This window comes from Apus apus, chromosome 6 (assembly GCF_020740795.1).
Source record: "Apus apus isolate bApuApu2 chromosome 6, bApuApu2.pri.cur, whole genome shotgun sequence".
NCBI classification, from domain to species: Eukaryota; Metazoa; Chordata; class Aves; order Apodiformes; family Apodidae; genus Apus; species Apus apus.
In genome coordinates, this window is record NC_067287.1 from 2724323 (window position 1) to 2747663 (window position 23341).

A 23341-nucleotide genomic window follows, 5' to 3' on the forward strand; every position below is an offset into this window, starting at 1 on the left:
AGGCAATACTGCTTCCTGGAACATCCTTAAGTCAAGGAGTAGGTAGCATCGACAATATCAGAGAGGCTGGCAGTATGGAGCAAATACATGTAAATACTTTTAAAACGCAATTCTACCGAAAAACACAAGCAATTTAATTTTGTTTAATCATAAATATCATCATCATATCATCATTGTATAAGAGCCAATGTGTTCTGAGTGGTCACTGCACTGACTTAGGAAGCTTAAGTTCTATTCCTCCTGCAAAACCCCAAGAGTTTGGGGACCCTGGGCCAATAATCTCTCTCTCCATTTCCACTACCACATGCTGTTAACCTTCCCTACTTCAGCCTGAGGAGTTTGCTGGCTTAACTCCTTTCATAAAGGACTTCTAATCTCAGCTGAATTTCTAGACATAACTGAAGAAAAAGGAATTCTAGTATTAATACTAATCACACCTATAGATTCAGCTGGAGTCTGACAACTGCAGGAACTACGCACACGCAGCCAAAAAAAGGTTTGTTTGGATACAACAGAGCCAGTTAACATTTCAAATCTGGAGACCACAATGTCATAATATTTTTCTAAGTAAAACACAAACACTGCTAAAACTGAAACATTTGAGAAGATAAAACACAAAATACATAAACAAGTAAGAGGAAACAGGCAAGGAGCTGAGCTAAGCCCTGGAACTATGTTTCAACTAAAGGTTTTCTTTACATTTCCTTTGACTGATACCTGCATCCCACTTCCATGCTGTTTTAAAAATGCCTAAGCTTCTACTAGTTACTATTTTCTAACCACTGCAAATTGCTCTTATGAATTACTGTCTCTCCTTTATTTTTGTTTTAAGCTAAGCATTACATGAAGCTCAACTCCAGTATCCAAGTGCAGCCAACACAACTTCCAGACAGGTTGTCCCTGGTAACTACCTGGAAGTAAAACCTTCCCACAGCTGTCCAGCAATACAGCCTCTTTGCCAGCTGCAGTTGTGTGCAATTTTTCCCCTCCCAAACACACAGATGTGTAGAGACATTAAGTAGTTGCTCTTATATTCAAAGACCGATGAATTACAGATCATTCTTTTTAAGTAAAACTTATTTTTCTACTTTTGCAGCTAGCAAGCATTAGCTCTAAACCAGGACAGTAACAGAGACCACCCCATGACAGATGCACTACCCTTTCTCTGCTCTCCTCTTCCAAACATGGTTTTGCCATTAAAAAAAACCAGAATAAAATTGTAATGCAGTGACTTACTTGGGTTGGAACAAGTACCGGAGGATACGCTAGCTTGTGATGTCTATACATCCAGAATGAAATGAGCACAATCACTGCAATTCCCATTATAGGCACCAATGAATAAAGCAAGGTATTGAACAGAGGTGGCTTCGGTGTCACAGGATTGGAAGTTGCTGGGGATTAAGAAAAAATGACAGGTTTTAAGAAACAAAAATCATCCCATGCTTGAAATGCTTAGCATCCTGGTTTCCTACAAATTCTTATGCTCAGCACAACAGGTTAACAAACGTGCAGTAAAGAGAACACTAAGAAAAACAGACACATAAAGGCAGCATTTTGGAAAATGCAGAAATAATTTAGATCCCCAGATTTACACATAAGGGTATCTAACTTTTTTGTGCTTCTCAGCTCTGCCTATCTACAGAGTTTCAGAGGTGTTTCTATTTTTAAAAGATTGTAAGAATGCCATCACCTAATGAATGAAAGAAGAATCAATGCAAACCTTTAGTCTTTGGAATGTATACAGTAAGATGTCATTATTAAGTAGAACAGGCCCAAAATAATCTGCCAATGTTTCTATGCACAGTCAATTTGCTGAAAGTTAAAGGTCTCCAGCTGAAGACACTTCCACAGGACCTCCAGAAAGGCTCCAGAGAAGTCCTGCTTCTGAGGCAACTGGTGCAGGGGGCAGCCACAGACCCCCAGGGCAAGAGGTTTCATGACAGTGAAGAAGAACGTCAATTACTGCCTTAGCAGTGTCACTGACGAAAAAAATGACAAGAGCATCTCCTGGGTCAATGAAGGCTATTTTACTCTCATAGAAAATGTTATTTAATTTCATAAACAACTTCCTCTGGCTATTTGGTACACAAGACATTTGCTGTTTTCAGTTCAGTTATTAACATTATTCAGTTTTCCAGCAAAGATTAGATCCTTCACTGGAAGAAGATATGCAAGAATAATCAAATCATCTTTTAGTTATTGTTTTTTAAAACAATTATTTGTTAAGTCTGGCTATCTGATTTTCTTCGTAACCTGGGAGGAAATTCTCTCTCCTTGTTTAAAGGTTACTGTGTCAACTTACAGAGAAACTCAGAGGTCCAATTAGTTTAAAGAAATAGTGACAGTATTGTTTCAAAAAGGGGGGCATTCATAGGCTGGTATATGCATATGAGGATCATCTCTCCTTCTCATCCTTAGAAAAGAGCTGAAATACCCTTTATCAATTGCAATTACTTCTAGTATAGAGACCTTTCTAAACCAAAAAAACCAGCTGGCTATTTTCTAAGATCTCCACATGAACGCATATAGAGCACCTTGGAATCAGAAACTCTCTGGCAGGAAAACCTGACCACAACAGTTTGAAAAGTCTTATCTCCTGAACATGCATGATATTCAGTATTTCTGAACTCTAAGCAGTTCTTCATCAATGTGTTAGGCTGACTTACGTTGGGTGACCTCCATCTCTGGAAAATAGAAGAAGCGTTCATTGCACATGTTGCCTTCACAACAACAGAAAAACACTTCAGGGCTGTCTTTCTTCTCTATGCAATCACTCCTAGGAAAGATAATTAAAAAAACATATTTATCCTAAATTGGAGGGGTTTGTTCAAGAGAAAACATGATCGTATTTTAAATTTTAAGTGAGCTTCAGTAAATCATCCAGAATAACATACTACCCAAGCAAGAGTTAATTCTGAAGAAAAAAAAACTCATCGATTACTTTATACTGTATTTAATCATCACTAAAACTGAAACAGCCTCTACTTTCTATTTTAGAGACAAAGTTAGAGAAAACCACCAACAAGATGCCTTTCAAAAGCTGACAAGAATAGTGAAGAATGGTTCATGATCTAGATGTAAACCAAAACAAACCACTAGTGTTTAACCATAAAATCACAGTACAAGGGTACACCAGTAGATCAGAGGAAACGAGAAGTTGTAATGTTTTACTTTTAGAAAAAAAGGTCAAATTACTATTATTTCCCCTACCTACATGATGTCCAGGGATAGGGCTTATTTCACTCAATGAATTAACTGCAGGAAAGGAGTTCTATTAACAAATAAGCTACTATTCAAGTCAGGAAAGAAAAACAGGAGCCACGCAGGAGACAACTTGCCAGCAGAAAGAGTAGAATTGGAAAATGCTGCAGAAATGGGTGAGGATTTTAAAGACAGCTGAAAACTGTCAAAAAAGTTTTGGATCAGTCTTCAAAATGAGGTTATTTTATAGAACTGGCTATTATAATTACACTGTACCGTATCTTCCATAAAACATTTATTCTTTGATGTTCTTAATCTGCTGTTCAGGGTTCATGATACAGTAACTCCCTGTTCAGTAAACTACTCTTCACTCCCAGAGATAAGATTTTGTTTAATGGCTCCTTCAGACAAACAGAGCAGCATGCATTCTTATGACAAGTTACAGTTAATGAGGTCTTAAAGCCAGACGAATTTTTACTCAGTTCTCAACTATTTCCTTAACATCCTTCCTCCATTTTATCTCTTCTTGCAATATCGTGTCTTTGCTCAAGGGAGAATTTAGTACCAAATTTTTTTAGACTGCTTACAGATGTGTGTGGAACTAGCAGGACAAATATGCTACAGAGCCTGTTTCTTTTTCTGAATTGAAAAATTCTGTTTCCATCCTAGAAGTTAAACACTTAGCAGAAACTGCAATACCCCCACTTCTTCTGCAAAGCTACACGAAAGAATGGAGTAAAAAAACCAGAAACCAACGTACCAAAAACCCCAAACTGCCTTCCCATCCTGAGTGACTTAAAGTTACTAGATATTAGTAGCAACAAATAAGATTTCTTTAAAATCATCCTTTGCCTTCCAGCATAGCCGAATTTCAACCCTGCTGTGCAAGCAAGCTTGCAGGTGCTTTGCTGCCACACTGAGAAACAGACAAATCAGAACTAACATCCACTTAGCTTTAAACTGTCATTAAAGGAGAAAACATCCTAGTGTGTGTGGGAACTTTATTTGGTAGAAATTACTATACTGATTTCTTCTATTAATTCAACATTTAAGAAACACAAAAGAAAAATTCTAAAATATCACTAAAAATAATCCCTAAATACATTGTCATGAACATCTAGTACATATTTATTTTCTTAATTCTCTCCCTTTTCAAAGAAAAACTATTTTGGTCTAAAACTTAGTACTTAAAGAACTATAATACCATTTCTTAAGAGAGTCATGACCCTTATTCAGCCAGAATCTAACAACCCCCCAGTCCTGCTGTTACTGCTCATGGGTACTTGCTAGACCATCTGTTATAAAAAAAAAAATGACTGGAATTTTGGAATATTCAATGTATCTTAGAGCTGCCACTGAGCTGAGCTTTTTAATAAACTGACAAAGTAATTCCAGGTTTAAGGAAAGCACGATGTGCTGAAATCCTACTCCAAAGACTTTGGAAGAGTGAACTACTGAATTTTGCATTCTGGTTTCACTATCTTTGCATTGTTTGGCAATAACAAACGATAAGAAAATCTATTACTAAAGGCTAAAAAAGAACAGCATTTTTAATATATAGCAAGTACATAAGAGAAGGTAAAACACACTATTCTGCAAACAAGACAAAGCACTTAGATACAGTCAGGTCCCCAAGCAGAGGTGAGCAAAAAAAAAACCCAAAAAAAGCCACGTGTATACGTGCATTTCCAAAAACCAGGTAACTACTTAGACTGACAATCATAATTTGTCTCAAGTTCTGTTTGCAGAGGGGAGGTTGTATAAATCACGGCCAGGCAAATTAGTTTCCAATTAGAAATAAATTGAAAATGTATAAGAAAACTCACTCACCTGTCATAACAATTGATGTCATCTAGCCAGCAACCTTGCTTCACAATTTCAATTGATCCAGAAATATTCTTCCATGTAGCAAAACAGTGTCGCCTTTTATCTTTATCACCGTAACACGGTTCAATACCGCTGCGATTTGTTTTATCTTTTTCCCAGTTAGCGTTGTAGTAGATACACTCCTGTGTTTCTGATCTGCCAAGTATGGCACCTATCAGGAACGAAAAATAAATCACAATCAAAGGGCATTCTGAAGGATGAGACATGAGAAGAGTAAAAATCAGGGTGTACTAAAATATCGTACACTACTTGTATCAAGATACCCTCTCCCCTCTTTGTGTTTTAAGAAAGAAAGAAAACATTCAAAGTTCACAAGCACTCCCAGTAAGTGTTGAAACATAAAACAAAGATCTTCTGTTAAGTCAAAGAGTGACTTGGATAGCTTATCAAGATTTGAAGACATAAAGAACAAGTTTGTGCAATACTTCTCCCTGAAGAGCAATAGCAAAGAAAATTTAAAATACGGAACAGTAAAGATCTAGTTATAACATGAGCCAAACAAGGAGTTTTAGCAAGCAGAATTTACCAAAAGGCATTTTTGCCTCTTATGTTGCTACATGTGCCAAAAACAAAACAAAGCAGTTTGTACATGTTAGAAGCCTAAACCAAATTAATAAATTAATTTTTAAACCATCAGCATCTTTTTCCCCTAGCTTTGTGTCTGTGACATAGCTTCTTCACACAAAGCACCAAAGGGTAAGACACACTGTGCTAAAACAGTATCTTCCATGTCATTCTGATTTGTCAACTGAACAACAGGAATTGAGACCCACAGGGATGAGGCAAGGGTCCCTAAGCCCCAAGCACAGCACTTGCTTTTGGCTACCTGGTCCCACCTTGTTGATCACCCACAACATAAAAGACATCAGGTCTTTGTCCTAAGTCCATAAGCAAGTGCTTCTGCTCTCAGAAGGCCCAGGGGTTTGGCTCCCTTCCCACAGAACGTGCCCGACATATGCAGTGGGATCAACAACAAAAAAAAAAGCCAGGTGGTGTCTGGAGGCCAAAGCACTGATGTGGTCTCTATGACACATGCTGGTGAACCAGAACAGACCAGCAGACTTGCTAACCTACCCTGAGAGCAGGTGATTTTTTTTTCTTTGTCATCCTAGTATTCTTGAAAATAAAAGTTTCTGACCTTCTCAATTTCATTTTCTCTACTGACAACCTACAGAAAACCACAGCAAATACTAACAGGCTGAAGAACCTCAATGCAAAGCTAACAGTTAACGTGACATGAAGCACCACTCTGGTTTATGCAAAGGTAAAGGGTTGTCAGGATGCAAAACTGCTAACAAAAATACTGGAAGGTAGGAATAACTGGCTTTTACTTCTGATTTTATCTTGTCAAATACTGCCAAGATTGTGTCATTAATCTTCATGCAAGCTTCATTGTTTAACATGAAATAAAAACATGGAAAAACAGAGAGGGAGATGGAAGAGCTAGAGTCAGAGGACTGCAAAATCGAGGGAGGGTCAGGAGGATGACAAAGCACTTTTACTTTGCCTGTGCATCCATCTGATATTCAAGAGAGACAGGTATATTAGACATTGTGCTGAAGATCAGATTTAAACAGAAAAGGTCTTCCTTAGCAGTCAGTTTCATACATATTTATTTGTATCACTCTCTACCTCCTTTATTCAATATATATTCACAATAATTTTGATACCCACATACTTCCCATTCTCCTATACCAGAGCGTAACAAGCAGAGCAGCTATATCCATGGTTTCTTTCTGGGATGGAATCCTTGTCACCCAGGCACTCTACCCAACAGGAGGTGTGGGTCAGGGTGCCTGGTACATTGGTCAAGGCTTCCATCACATAACACCTTCTCAAACACACACAATTGACAGTAAGGCTGCTTTTCTCAGTCAACAGACCTGACTGCACAGGGGCCCAAAGAGCTGCACCTCTCAGGGTGACAAGGCTGATTTCATACTGGGAATTGCTGCAGCCCCCTTGAAGTGCAGCAGTGGATGTCAGAGCAGAGCACAGCACTGACCATCCCGGGCATCCCACTTGGCCACCTTCAGAAACTTCTGACTTTGACGCATTCCCAAAATAGGCAGCGATGCTGCTTACACTTCTTGGGAAAGAGCCTGGATCTTCAATGGGAGACATGCACTAGCCAGCTGGTAACACTGCGAGATGCAGCATGTTAACTATTATATTCTTTGTGCTGCAATGGCCTGACCTTTACAACTCCCAGCTATGGCAAGAAACAGATGAGGCAACAGATTGAACAATTTGGTTCTGTCAGTGCAATAAAGCAGAAGTCCTGGATTTATCTCGTACGTGCCATTTCTTTTCTTCTGCTGCCAAGCCTAGCTTTGAAGGACCATAGACAAGCTAAATTTTATAAAATTGAGAAACTACAGTATAATTAACTTTGCACAAATATTCTCCATATACATATTTTAGCCATAGTCAGGTTTTCTTATTTATTAATGCTCCGAATCAGTTTAACCTATCAAGCTCACCAGCAATCACACTGCTGGTTCAGTGACTTGGATCCGACTGGAGCAACTAATCATAATATCTTCTGTAGGGGCTGAGCAGACATTTGCAATAGGGCTAGCCAGATTAAACTGATGTATGGACATACCAGGACAATCTCAGATTAACCTTTTTGAAGTAGAAAAGCAGGAATGTAGTGGGAGCAAGACAAGAGAGGGGGAACCAACAAAGAAGGCAGACCTGAGCCCACTGCACAAAGGAAGCATCTGCTTATAACCAGCTCTGCCACCTCCACCACAGGAATCCAGCTCTGAAGGAGAGAAGGGGAATTGGCATTTACAACAAAAGCAGATTTATTTGGGTCTCAGTTTAGGCAGAGTATGTCTATAATGAAACTCCTATACCCATTTTGAGTGCTGACAAACTGTTTTCACAGGAAATTATCGGGCCTCAGAAAACCTCATACTGAATCTCAAAAGGCAAAATGTCACTGCTGAAAGAAGCCATCAGCAAAGCATCAGCAGTATCTGATGGACTGAACTATGGTCTGAAAGCTTCTGAGAGGAAAACACATTGAAAAAAGCAAAGAATATTCAAGTATGTAATAGAGTTCAGTTTCGGCATGTTAAGACAGATCACGTTCAATATATGCTGTTATCATATTGCAGTATGTGTGCTGTTGTATCACTATACATTTGTGTTCATCCACAACAGCTGCAGTAAGAAAAGAAAACCAACATTTGCTAGTGAACTTCTGAACTGCTGTTAATACAGGATACACTAATTGTTAGCAGTGCAGAAAGCAATTTTATTAGCATGCACATGTGCAGTCTGGAAAACCTCACCTTAGGAAGAATTTGAAAGACTCGCTACCATTTTTTTTTTCAAGCAGAAAGACTATATGAATGCCTGAAAAATATATACTTTTTTTTTTTAATTAAAAAGGAGTAAAAAAGAAAATCTATGCATAGCTAAGAAGAAGTATACTAACACAGGTCTAACTGAGAAAGGGATTACTGAAAACAGATTCTGGTTTAATATAAGTTCACTATTACATGTACCTACATTACACTCAGAGGGGAAAAAAGAGTGATGCCAGCTTCTAGGATTTTATCATCTAGCTTTAAACCTGAAAACTGAGCATCACAGCCACACTGGTCTGTAATGTGGGAATGGCTTCACGGCATTTTAATTAAAAAGTCTGAAATGCGCTCATGACATTTTCCCTCATTTTCTGATAAGACTTCAAAACAGAGCCCCCCCTACCCTGTCCTTAAATACTGCTTTTGCAGCATACTTTGTTGGTGATACTACATAAATACAAAAAGGCCTCCAGTAAAAGAGAAGATGAATCTGTGATTCCTTGCTAGTTTATGAAATCTAGCACATTTTTTTAAGCTGAAGGCATGAAAACTGGTGAAAAGACTACAAAGGTTAGTTTGATGGCCCAGATATCTAAAACATCAGCATGGAAAAAACCCACAGGTCTTCTGAAAGCCAGTCTGTGCATGTAGATTGCTCTAATGGGTGCTCCCAATGTGTACCTAACACATCCTTAACTAGAAAGGAACTAAAAATAAAATGGCAATTTTATTTCTGCATGTCTTCCAGCACCAGACAGAACTACAGACTTCTTTTCCATCTCACAGGTTTCTGAGATGCTAACAGCAACACCCAAGTCTGGAAAGACAAATCACATCTGTATTTCCTAGCTGCATAACCCACCCAGACAAGCCCCTAACACTGTACTTGATCTTAATTCTATTATAAGCACTAAGGACAGTACTAGTAAGGATTTATAAGCAGGAATACTTATGTGATAGCAAAGCGCTTCTCATTTTTTACTGTTGCCTAGAAAACGTAGTATACAGAAGAGTGAAAGGGTGAAATTCATCCTGGTAGCTACCTAGCCTTACTGCAGAAAGGCTACTTGAATTATGCTTGAGATTAATTCAAACTCGCTCTGAGCACCAAGACCCCCAAACACACAGGAATGGAGCAGTTCAGTAGTATAAACCAGCTGAGCAGAATGGCCTGAAGCACCACAGGGTCTGGAAGTTACTCAGCAGACAGAGCAGCCCATTCACTAGAAGATCTGAACTGTAACGTGCTGTTTAGGGGAACAAACAAAGGACAGAAAATGTAGCATAGCTAGAAACAGAATACTGAAAAACTTTCAGTTACTGTCCAGGTATCTTTTTCAAGTACTTGTTCTATTTGTTTCCACAGTGACCTCATACACACTTTCTAGACTCACAAATATATTTAAGAACAGACTACAAATACATTCTGAACAGGCCCAGTGTTGATGTTTCCCCAAGCCGGAAGTGGGTTATTATCATTCTTTATTTTTTCTGATAACACCCAAGGGAATGTTTCTCAAAAGCAAAATAAAGAGGCTGTTTTCAACCTTACAAAGCAAATTGAGTTACAACAGAAAGGACCTATTCTGTCCTCCTTATACATTCTAACATGTCCCAAAATGTATTTCATTGATCTTTAGACAAGTATTAGTCCAATTATCATTGTTCTCAATGCTCGCAGGTCAAACAAGGACTGTACTTGATACAAACTGAGCCAAAGTACATTCATTAAATCCAAACACAACAGCAATTAACTTAGGCAAGGCAAGAATCAAGAAGAAGATAAACAAGCCAGTAAAGTAACAAACCACCTGAACTGTGGTCACCCTGCCTTACACAGAAGATGCTTATCTTTTCAGACTAGAGTTTCTCATTATCATTCTCCTTTCCAGCATGCTCCGCCAAGCCTGCATTGTAGTCAATAAAAAAGTGATTGGGGAAGAACGGAGAAATGCCACCAAAGTGGGACCTTTGCACAGAAGTCTGTGAGACTTAGTAGCTTTTAAGAGGCTAAAAGGTTAACCTGAAAAATTTAAAGATTGACCCGATGTTCTAAAAGGCTTGTTTCTTTTCATAAAATAACATTTAAAAAAAAAAAAATTAGACTGCAACTCAACATGGGTCCTACAGTAAACTTGGAACTTGTATCTTTTTGTGCAACTGTATATACCTACTGGCACTACAGTGTCTTAAAGCACACAGGCTCCTAAAGATAGTGGAAACACTGGAGGATGATGTCACCTACAAATAAGAAATACAACTGAGAGAGGCAGAGGGGCAAATTATACAATTCACTGCTGTACAGTTAACAACTCCTTGCAGCCCCTTGTTTGTTGGACAAATGGCAACAAGAAAACACTTTTCTACTAGAAATGTGGCTTCTGGATTTAGAGGTATCAATATGGAAGATAATTTAAAATAACAAGTCAGCCGCTATAACCTTGTTATTATATACGTATCTTTTTATATTTAAAACAATTATAATGAGTGTGAATACCAGTTTTACACAGGATAGACAATACATGGAACAATTCATCTGCTTCTGAAGTTAAGACAACTCAACATGCTGAACATCTAAGACAGAAGAAACTCTGCTTGTGACTGACTATGCAAAAGGGGCCAACTTGACTTTCTGCAAGCTTCAGTAATTAGGCACCTTGAAGAAACCCATGAATCTATAAAGCTGTGAACTCAATCTGCCCACCTCTCCACAAGAATATTTGAGAGAGACTATTAAACATTTTATCTATTTAAACAAAGAGCTACAGTATTCAGAGAACTCAGATTTTAGAAATGCTGGTGGCAGAACTCATGGAAAGCATCTTTAAAGGGTGAAGCCGAAAGATTTCATAGAGAATTTCTACCTTGCCCTTCCAAATATCTTAAGACTGGATTTAAGAAAGTGGGGCAAAAAAACCAGACCTCTGGTGTCCAAGTTCTCCAAAATAATTTCAGAGCAAACACATAGCAGAAAACAGAGAAAAGGGCTCAGGTGACAGTTGTGTTCCTTAGATAGAAATCAGGTGCCAGAAATGGTACTACTGGTATCTATAGCATCAGCTGGTTACCTCTGAAATAAAGTTTGTCATCCTCTAGGAATTTCTACAAATTTCAGCTAAGCTAAGTGCTGTCTTTCACACTTCTTAACTTCAAGGGAACACACTAAAACACAGGCTGATGTTTCAAGTTCAAATATGCCATTTCTGTCACAGCGAGGAGTGAGCAGCATTAAACAGTAAAGCTCTCTCATCTACTGTCTAATAATTTTATAGGGGAAAGAAGCTTGAAAGATTCCATAAATTGTTTGGTTTCTTGATGCACAGCCTTCGGGCCACACTTGTCTCATACACGCTGGTAGCTTTTATAGAGGTCACTGGTCAAACATCCCCTCCCTAACACACAACAGAGAAGGTTTTACAAGATGGTAAAGATGACAAGTAACACAGAGCTCAATGTTTACAAGAAAAGTTTAAATTCTACAAGATTCAGAGGCAGAAAAAAAGAGACCAGGATCAAACAGGCACTTACGACATACACACAGTTTCCAATTAGGATTATGCTCCTCTCCCCAGCACAAAACCCCAAACACAAATAATAAATAAAAAAAATCAATTCCTATAGAAAATAATCACAGTGGCTGACCTCAAAGAAACAGCTGCCTCAAGTCAGCCGAGATTTAAAGGGAGGCAAGAAAAAGGCACAGTGGAAAGGGACAATCCTCAAACAAAAAAAACCTCAATTCAATTTTTGAGATTAAAAACTCGAAAACTGGGGTTCTGCTGTACCCTGGTGGGACCATCTGCCACTGTCTCTGGATGACGTTCACCTAAGGCAGCTGCTCCTGAAGCAGCTGGAGATGCTTTCCCACTGCACATATACCAGAAACACCATTTCCACAGAGCCTTAGAATGCTGTTTTTAAACTAACAAAGTCAGGCACTCCACTGGTAGCCATACTCCCAGCCTAAAGCCTAAATAAACCACCTAAGGATATCAAAACTAGGAAGATATGGAAGATATGAATCGTTTTGAAGGATGACTATCATGATTGGTGGTGGCAACCAGCAGAAGTTCTATTTTGAGGCCTGACAGTGAGTTTCCCAGCAATGATCTCAGATACCTGTCATAGCTGTTCATCTGATTTGAGAATCCCAAAGCAAGTGGGATCCTGCTATGCTTTGCTGCCAGGGCATGAGCTGCTGCACCACAGATAGAAGAAGATTCAATGTAGGTTCCTTTCATTGCAAGAGCCTGCACACCCAGTCAAAGCCTCTAACCAAGCATCAATGTAGAAGGCAGCTCAGGAGATAAAATTTGTCCACTTCCCACCTTCCTCGGAGCACTACCTCAATAGCCCACGCCTGTCAATCTCTCTGGAATTTCTAATGAAAATGATCCTTTTTCAGAGTGGTATTTCCAGAAGTTTTCTGAGCTAAGGAACTGTGTAAGAACTTCCCAACTGTGAATTATGAAATATTAAGAACTTTCTAAAATCAAAGTCTGAAATTCCTGCAACGTCATGCAGATGGGAAATTTGAAAGTATTTATCACTTAATGAAAAAGCCTAAGAGTTTCACTGGAATTTGTCTTCAAATTTCCTTATCTGTTTAGACTGTAAGACAGACAAGATCAGTAAATGAAATGTTCTCCAACTCTTTTAGTGGGATGTTTATTTCATGCATCTTCCAGAATCATGTTTAATATGATCAGCGTGAACATGTCACCAGTATTTCCCATATAAGGAGAAATAAGGAATGTCTCCTCTTCCCCGCAAGGAAAATATATTCCAGCCTCTCAAAAAATATGCTCAGAGGAGCTATGTCAGGCAAATTACAAATTATTACACCTTTTGCCTTCCAAATCAGTCAAGTTCAATGCAAATTTTTAACTTTGACTGCAAAAAAAACAAACCAAAACAGAACCATACACCAAGTCAAACAAAAACAGTCAAGATATTTATGAGGCAGGCATCCAACTTCATATTTGATGTTTTCTCCATATGATGCATCCTACCCGCACTTCTTTTTCTGCCTTTCAGGACCTTATGTAACTTTTTAAAAAAGACAACAGCAGCAGCGTGATTCTGTCAAACTCACATCTCAAACATGTCTCCCTGTGGGTGCTGTGTCTCACTCTGTGGTACTGCAAGCAAAAACACTACACAGATATCCTTCATTTGCTGATCAAGCTTCTTATTAGGCTAAAATTCTTCAGACTTAACTTTTTTCTGTGGTTACAACCAAGATCTTAGCCTCAACATACTTACAACCAAATTTCACCTTTTTTAAAACAAACCAACCAACCAAAACATCAGCTGTATTCTTTTGCTTAAAACTAGCCCAGAAAACTTAGAAACTGCTAAGCTATTTGTGTGGCCTGGCTCAGCCAGCAGCTGACTGGCAGTATAAAGCTGGCTGGGCTGAGGAGTACATCCGTGCTGACCAGCAGATCCAGACAAGCTACAGCTGCCCTTGTCCAGATGGCAGCTAAACAGTATGAAAGACAGGTTCGTTCCAGATTTGTGTAAACAAAGAGAGGGATTACCTTGGACATGCAGGCAAACAGAAAAAGGTGGCGAGGGAAAAGCAGGATCCAATATTTAGAAGTTCAAGACTTGAAAGGTTCACCTGCTCAGCTGAGCTGGAAATCCTTCTTTACCTCTCCCTTATTTTTAACTCTCCAACATATTTATGGAGAATCATCAAGTTTAGATCCAGTCTTGATTTCACATAGTCAATGATCCAAGGTTTTCTTTATATTTTTATTCTCCTTTTCATTTCACTACCACATCACAACAGTAGGCCTTTCCAAGTCCATCTTTCTTTCACAGGTTGGCCAGAACTCCATTCAATACTGAAGACATTTCCAAAGACTTGTCTGGTATCAATATTGGTTTTGTTCCCTAGGAAATACTCCTTCAGAAGAATTTTAGGATGGCATGCATCACAGCCAAATCACATTAGTAGCTCATGGTATCTGTTATGCTGCAAGACTACAGTTTGAAATGCATTTTTAAGTTGTAGTGCAATCAGAAAAGCAGACTCTGCTGTACAGCCTCACAAACAGCTGAACTGGCACAAACGAGTGGAATTAATTCCTTCCTTCAGCCACTAAACTTAAATAAATGTCAAGACTGCAGCATTACACATCTGAGTAAATACCTATCATCAGAAAAATGCTAATGTTTTTGACTGCTGAACCCTTTTCCTAAAGCAAAAAAATCGGCATCACCTTGAAGTTTGCTGTACCTGTTCAATTTCCTTTCTACTGCTCAGTCCTGTTTGTATAAAATGACAAACATTTTCTGCATTGAATGTATTGTAAAATTTCTGTCTTCATGTTCTAAAATTGCTATTGATTTTACTAAAAAAGCCCAGCAAAACTACCTCTCTTCCTCCAGCTCAAGTGGCTGTCACTTGAAATGGATTTTCTATTTGTCCTCTCTCAGGCTACCTTATTTTGCTTGCTCTATCAGACCGTAAATCTGGAGATTATGTAAAAATTCCCATGCACATTGCTTGAAACAAGCCCTATTTTTATGGACAAGAACACTGTTGACACGGAAAGCATATACTCTTCTTGCTTTTAAGCTCTAAATTCAAATCTCTGTATGTCAGGCTTCCAACACAACAACCACAGGCAGATCAGCTTTTTCTCAACCACAACACTCACCTTCAACAAAGACAATCTGGGATGGAAGAAGCCTAACAACATTTTTTTGTTTGAAATACATAGTTCCGAACTTATTTTCTAGAGAAAGATCGGGGAAATCCAGAGTCAAACTATCTTATGCAGTCTTCAGTAAGCAAACATTTTCACCATACTCAAATTTAAATACTACTATTGCTTTTAACCCCATCATCACCTTGCCACTGCCTAAAGATCCTACACATCAGAGTGAGCTTGTGCTCAGGAACTGAGAACTGTCAGAATTTCACTAAAAATCATTATTACCTCATTACTGTATGTAGAAGAAATTCTAATATATCTGACTGCTAAACTGTCAAAAACTTCAGGCATTTCAGTTTTACAACAAGATGAAAAAAGCAATGGATCAACAAAGCAACTTCGTAACACACGTCAGTATTTTTGAAACTCTATTCTTTTTTACTCTCTGTGGAGTCTCATGAAGAAGATTTGCTGTTCACTAGTCTTTTTTTTTTTAATATATATTATTGATTGCATCCAATAAAGAAAGACTGACAAGTAGACAAACAAACCCAAAAAGGAAGTATTATAAAATCACAAGGACAAAAATTAAAGTCAGGACATGACATACAAAAACTTAACTAGTTATTTTCTACTTGTGTCAGAACTTTAAGAAAACTGACTGAAAAAGAATACAATTTAGAAGTACTTTCATAAAACTCTTGAAATACTACTAAGCTACATATTGGACAACTAGCACATCTATTATCATTAGACCAGTTAAATGCAGCAACTGCTGCAACATCTGTCTTAACTAAATCAGCACTGACCTAACATGAGAATCAAATCAATACAAAGTAACCCAAGATGGTGCCTTTTCTTTCTCTTACGAGCAGTCTTAATATTTTCATGTTCAGTATTTTCTTAAGGAAAAAAAGAAAAAAAAAAGCAAAAGCCTTTTCTAAGGCTGTTTGATGTTCAGCATGGAGAGAAGCAACCAGACATCTGGAAGTATCATCAGAGCTCAATGGCAGATGAGCTACTTCCAAGTAAATACTACAACAGTTTCTTGTATACAAAACAATAACTACACATGCTCCTCAAGTTCAGCCCTCATAAAATGGCAAAAGAAATATACATCTCTCCAGCAAGATTTCTCAAAAGAAATTCCAAACTGGATGAAAATTGCTATTCATGGTCCACCAGAAAAATGCTTCTGAATTGCTGTAATTTAACCTGTAGTCTGGAAAATGCAGAACAGTATGGAATTAGCCCTCTTCTCCCTTACTAGAGTGTATGCCAGTTCAATTCCAGTAATCTGTGTATCATCTCCCTGCTAAAATGCACAAATAAAAATATTTGGAAGATCATATATATGTATGTATATAATGAATTGACACAAAATAATTTAGAAAAAATCCAAATAAGCAAATCAACACCAAAATATTATTATTGTGGTTATGTACAAATAACAAAAATTTGATGTCAATCTACAATCAATAACTTTCAAAACAACCCCCTGCAAAATACCCTTAGAACTCAGTATTACTGCTGGAATTGTATCTAAGTATGAAGATACTGAAGGCACATTTTAAAGGCTTTAAATGTCTGAACATTTAACATTTACTATATCAAATTAAATTATCATTCAAGAACTATAGACATGTTTAGTAAAACTGAAGTAAACAGGACTGTGCTTCACTGTATGTTTGTTACAAAAAGTATTCAAAACCACACAAAAAACTTACTGCTACTGCATTTTTTTGTTTTCAGCAAATCACATGTTTAGTAACACATGATAAAGCTGAACTTTGGTACTACATACCCCGATTGTATAGACCACATCTGACATGGTAAAATAAATGGTTCAATTAAGCCAGTTTTGCTTCATTTAACTTTGCCAGAAAGCTTGTAAAATCCATTTGTTACAAAATGTTGTAGAACATTTCTAGTGTTAACTTTTCAATATGCTAATTCAAAGAACTAAGATGATTTACCACAGTTTTATTAAGAAATTACTCTCAGGAAGCCCAGGTCTATATAAGAGAGCCCTACACAGTTCTCAACTAGTGAAGTATCTACATTTAAAACAGCAACTCCAGTTCAGCCAGTACATCAAGTATGTACTGGGTCGTGTTTTTAAAACAGGGGGAATCCAGATCTGCTGTGTGAGACTTGTATTCAAATCCTTTATTTTAATTCGTTTTCCCTGATAGCTATGTCAACATTCATGGAAGATTACAGATCTCCATAATGATAACCATGCTCTAAAATAAAAATATTAATATTTGCTGCAGGAAAAAAAAATATAGTAGAAAAAGAATACAATATGCATCACTGCCAAGACATAAAACCAAAACAGTTTTTTATCATTGTTAAGTTAAGGGCTGGAAAAAAACTGGGTAATGGCAAAGGACAGCACAATACAGAACTTGCTGCCTTCTATAATGGATTTTCAAGTGTTTTATGAGAGCTAAGTATTATTTAACTTCTCTTGTTACTTCTCCACCCTTTTTGTATACTTGATGAGTACATGGAGTCATGTTCCCAAACTTGGATTTAAGACACCACTGTGGTATACAAGCTACAAACATTTCATAAACAACTCTAACCAACAGACTTACACAAAGCACTCAGTGGAGGCAACAACAAAAGTCATAATAGAAAATAAACCAAATCTACTTCAATATTTTCCATGTTTTTCAGTGTTTTATTGACTGGCATCAAATACTTTATTAACAACAAAAGGATTCCCTTTGCTTCAAACTTTCCCACAGAATATATCAAGTTCTCAATCAGTCCCATACAATCTTCAGTTGATAAATAAGCAAATTAAAGAAAATCTGATTACTCCAGATTCTCATCTTGAAAAATCACTCTAGTTGTACTTAAGTGTGCAGAAGTTATCATCTCCCAAAGCAGTGGAAGATTTAATACCAAGACAAAGATCAGAGCAACACACTGCTGTCAGATCTTTTGCTCTGCCATATGTAGTGGGCACATACCCACCACACAGTTTTCTTCTACTTGGGTACTTGGTTTGCCGCTGCTGTGTTTGACCCTTTTTCTCAGAGTGCAGCAGTCCTGTTCTATCACCACAAGCTGCTACAGTGGAGGTCAGGAAAAAGAATCTTAGTTTAGCAGAATGAAACAGATACTAACAGATCACTAATATCAGACCAGACTAGAAATACACATGACTGCAGCAAGAAGATCAAAGAAGCCACCACCCATCTGTAGATGTATATCCAACAGCAGGGAAAAAAGTTAACCTGATCCCCTCCCTACAAATTTAACATTTTGAATAACATCTGCTGTATCTGAAATAAGCTAAACAATAGCTTTAAGCCTTTCGAGACAAAATACTGATTTTTGCTACTTGCTGAACTAATCCAAATGTGTAATTCTTACAGTACTCAAAGGAGATTCTTGGTATCTTTATATATAAACATATATACATACAAAAAACCAGTTAAGATACTTTCTGGCATTCAAGAAAGGAAGATGATGAATGTAATACAACCAGTTTTAATCAAGATGAAAGCTGTAGGAGAATGCAGACAGACAGTCTAGACTGCTTTACTTCTGAAAGCCTAAGCATATAAAGCAACATCTGCAAAGAACATTAATCACATTTAGTCCACAATCTTATCACCTCCTAAGCAAGCAGAAACAACTTTTACTTAAAAATCATATGCTTATATATGACAAGCATTTTTAATTATCTTTAAATTAGATATTTATCACTGATTACAAAGCTGGTGTATTTACTTCAAAATTACCTTAGCATATTTCACATACACTTGATAGCTCCCTAGATAAAGGATTTGGGGACATACAGGACAGAAACCCTTTGTAAGGAAACTTACTGAACAGCAGTATGATTATTTTTGCACTGCTGATATAAAATGGGAATTGACTAAATACTGAATCAAGTTCTGATTTGCCTTTCTGAATTTAAGACTGTAACTTAGCAGGCAGCAATAAAGATATTTTCTATACACAGTTTTCTTAAACTAACTTTAGAAATAACTTGAGGAGATAAACAATCAGGTTTTTTTTTCCTACTAAAAAATGTAGATTGCTGCTACATTTTCAAGGGGAATTTAAAATTGGAGAGGTGGTGCATATAGACACATAGAATACTTATGTGATTTAAATTTGCCCTTTAATACAAAACTAATCTATCCCTTGTGTACATTTGTTCATTCTGCTTACATTTTGGCCTGTTCTCACTTACAGGAGTGTACCACTAGCAAGCATTTCTTCTGTTAAGTGTCTTGCATTGAGGTTTTCCTTTCTGCCAAAATTTTCATATGATCTACCCTTCAACAAGAGCCTGGGAGAGACACAGACACACAAAAAATCCATCATCTTACAAACCTGAGGCAACAGCTGTGAAAATTTACAATTTACTAACCTATAGGAGCAAAGTACCATAAACGGCAACTTCTGCATCAAGCTCCTATCTTTTTAAACAACCCCCCATCCCACAGGACATCTAATGAAATACAGCAGCCAACTCAAAGTTTGATTCTTATTCAACATTTCAGTTTTAAGTTTCTCAGTTAAAAAAGGACACTCTCTGTAATCTCACTTTCATCAGGATTCACTGAAAATACTGATTTTTACTATTTGTACTTTCTAACACCTTTGAGGTCAGAAAACCCTTCTCATTGTGAAGAACTGCCAGTCAATGTGCTGTTTCTTCAACAGGATTGAGATTTCTTAGCCCCTCAATACCACATGATTTATAGACAAAAAGATGATTTTTTCGGAATCCTTTCCAATTTGTCAACTTCAATTTTAAAGTCAAAGCTTCAAAACAGATATTTTTCAGCAATAACCTCCTCCCCCAATGCCACAGTAATATCACCTCAGACTAAAGCAGTCAGCATTTCATGGAAGTGAATATGGTGAGCACCTGTGTTTTACTCCTCTTGCACAAGTAGGAGCAGCAGCACCCTAAAGCTCTGCAGTATTTCTGTAGTGCTGTAGTTCATTTGCCTCTGATCTACTTAAAGAATTACCTATCTCTGGTCCTACTGACAACAGATTTTAATTTTTTTTAGTGCTATCTTTAACCTCCTAAAAGCTGCAGTTTAACAAAAGGATATTTGGCACTTTTTTTTTTTTAATTCCTCTGTAGAAAACAGAACGCTCTGCAAAATACCCCTAATATACTATGGTTTAAGTCCATCACTTCCTCAGGAAAAGACAGCGAGCAGGAGATTTCTGCAAAGCTGCCAGGGCATCAGGCTGGTGGCAAAAAGCATCTAACAAAAGTAGATTAGACTGGCATACACAATGAGTGTACAGGACTATAAAGCACAAGGTTATTTTGTTATTTAACTTGAGTCATCTCGTGGGACCATAAGAAGGCAATCCATTTTCTGGCCAATTGTTCAATTTGCTTATCTGATGTATTCCACCATAATAGTACAAGTTTTTTTAAAAAATGAAAAGTATTTAGGTTGAGTAGGAAGTTTTCAAGTATGAAAGATCATGAAGACTTTTCTCAGAGCTTGGCTGTTTGTTTTCAAAAACATGGGATTTGGTTTTGCCTGCAAATGTTTTTACTGCACTTCATTTAATTAGGTAAATTTGATAGAACAACTAGAACTAGACACACCACTTCAGTTTATACCTAGCAAACAAAATTCAGTTTTTATGATACTACAGCTATATAAACTTCAGTTTTTACTATCCATGTCAGAACGAATATATGGCTACAGCACTAATACCTACCACCCAAAATCTTAAGAACATTTTAACCTTTCAAAGTTTCTGAAAAGAAGGAAAAGCTCACTCTTCTTTAGAGTTCAACTGCACAGTGATGTATTTATGTAAATATTTATCAGCTCAAGCATAATTGGTATAATTCTACCCAAGAGCTCATCACAGCTACCTGTGTAACCTACAGAGCTGCTCCCTTGGCCAGACCAAGGTCAAGGCCATCATTCTGGCCTCTCTCCCCAGACCTCTGTGACCTCTCTGCTACAGGAATTGCAGCTCACTTCAGAAGACAAGCTTTTGATATTTGGAAACTCTAACAGTCTACAGACATCTCACATATACGCCCCTTCCATTTAAGAAGCATGACACAAAAGAACTACAGTTCACTAAAAGAATCTCATGGAAGCACATCTGGCATTACAAATTCACCTAGCAAAGCTGGCCTCACTCTCACCGGGCAGAATTACTACTCTGTTGAGGTTTTTTTGTGGAATAAGGAATTAACCACAAAGCCTAGAGTCACAGAAACACACCAAATCACAGAATCATTCTGGTTGGAAAAGACCTTTAAGATCACCAAGTCTAACCATAACCTAACTCTACCAACCATTAACCTAACTCTACAGAGTCCAGTGCCTAAACCATGTCCCTCAGCACCACATCTTTTAAACACCTTCAGGGATGGCGATTCAACCACCTCTCTAGGCAGCCAGTTCCAGTGTTTAGTAAAATTTCAGTGAAGAATTTTCTTCTAATACTCAGTCTATCTCCCCTGGCACAACCCGAGTCCGTTTACTCTTGTCCTGTTGAAGAACTAACACTGTACCTACATAAAGACAACTCATGTTTTGATACATCTCATCAAACTATGAGTACAAGGAAGAAATCCAGAAGTCCAAGGATGTATGTAATAGAACAACACAAACAAAAGCTTTCACTTGTTATTAGAACTTAATTTGTCCTCTAAATTTAGATAGCAATTAAGAAAATTACATCTATTGACCTGAAATTCAGAAGGAACATTAGGATATGATTTTGACCTTATTCTTCTTATTCAAGAACACAGTGAAAGCCAGAACAGGAATGTTGTTACTACATTAAAAAGTCTCTCTGCACTTTGACAAAGCAACAGCCTTAAATTTGGTAATTACAACTCCAAGCTCCACACCAATAAAAGTCTCAAGCAGGGTTCTTTAAACATGTTTTTCATACATACTCCCTCAGCCCAGGGGCAACAGTACCAATCTCTTCCGCCTATCAAAGATAAGAGGAAAAAGACCACCACAGGTATACTCCACTACTTTACCTCAGAGAAAAGCTGCGAGTTTATATGCTAAGATGTCTTCAACAACACTGCTTAAAAATTATCAGAATCTCAGACACTTTCAGTAGGAGAGGAAAACAACAATTTTTCAGTTTTACTGCACAGAAGTTTACTAGGAAAAAGCTTAAGGTGTAATTCTGTCTATTAATACCACTTTCTAATAAGCATATATTCCCCAGAACTTCCCAATCTATACCTTAAGCCATGGTAGAAGTTACATGGTTGCCTCCAATAACTTCAGCTTCTCCCAGGACTCCTTAGAAGTAGCATTTCATCCACTGCACGTGGAGGCAGGTAAGTAAGAGGCAATGAAGTATCTGTTCATGGACTGTACCATGGGCCAATGCTAAGTAATTATCCTGAGTTTCTGGTTTCACAGCATTTTGGAAAATAAGACTAGCCCAGACAACTCTGTTTCAACTAAGCTGGCAAAGGAATTCTCTGAATATCCACCTCAATAGCTTCACGCTGCACATAATGGATGAAGAATCTTTTCAGACTCACTCAAGATGTCACTCAAGCAACATTGATGATAATGATTCAACACATTGAACCAACTTAGAAAGAACCCAGGACACTTTCTTTGAATTAGTCTGTATCATTTGCATTGTCTTCACTGCCACTACCATTACTCACCCAGAATAAGCAAGTTTAAAGCAAGTTATACCAAATATGCTGACACTGTATGCTTCAAACATGCAGAGTCTGAGGAGAATTCAGACATTAACCCTGCCTAGGATTGATAGTACAAGCTTACAAAGGCAGATTAACAACACAGCACTTCCTATGAACCCATCACCACAAACATAACTGTTCAGAACCTGCCTCCATGCCCAAAAGAATACTCTTTCAGGACCGTGCAAAAGAAACAACTGCAGAATCGCAACTACAGCATGAGCTACAATTTAACTTTTCAAAAACATATGGTAAACGGAGGCAAGTGAACTTTGCACAAGACAGTAACTGCTGATTCAACCCTTCTGCCTCACAATTGCTGGGTCCACCAGACGGGCAGGCAGTGAAGCCCTGTCCTAGGGAGGGGAAGGACCACTCCCTTCTCAGCAGGAGTACACAAGATCAGGGGTGAAACCAAAGGGAATCTGGAGTGCAAGGAATACTTTTGTAATGGTGTCCTCTCAAAGACACACATACAAAAAGTGCAAACACTAAGCTAGAACTTTTTTTCCTGTTTGGAAGAGATGAGAAAACAGATGTGTTCAAAC

The 23341-nt window shown here is 37.7% G+C and overlaps 1 protein-coding gene across 2 annotated transcripts in view; it reads right to left on the reverse strand.

The window, feature by feature from the left end:
• Positions 1 to 23341, reverse strand: part of ACVR2A (activin A receptor type 2A) — a 62926-nt gene that overhangs the window by 22480 nt on the left and 17105 nt on the right. For both annotated transcript variants that reach the window (XM_051623531.1, XM_051623530.1), the window contains exons 2-4: positions 5032 to 5239; positions 2667 to 2776; positions 1237 to 1391 (exon numbers count right to left, since the gene is read on the reverse strand). In XM_051623531.1, coding sequence (XP_051479491.1) covers positions 1237 to 1391; positions 2667 to 2776; positions 5032 to 5239 — 473 coding nt within the window. The remainder of the gene's footprint in view (positions 1 to 1236; positions 1392 to 2666; positions 2777 to 5031; positions 5240 to 23341) is intronic.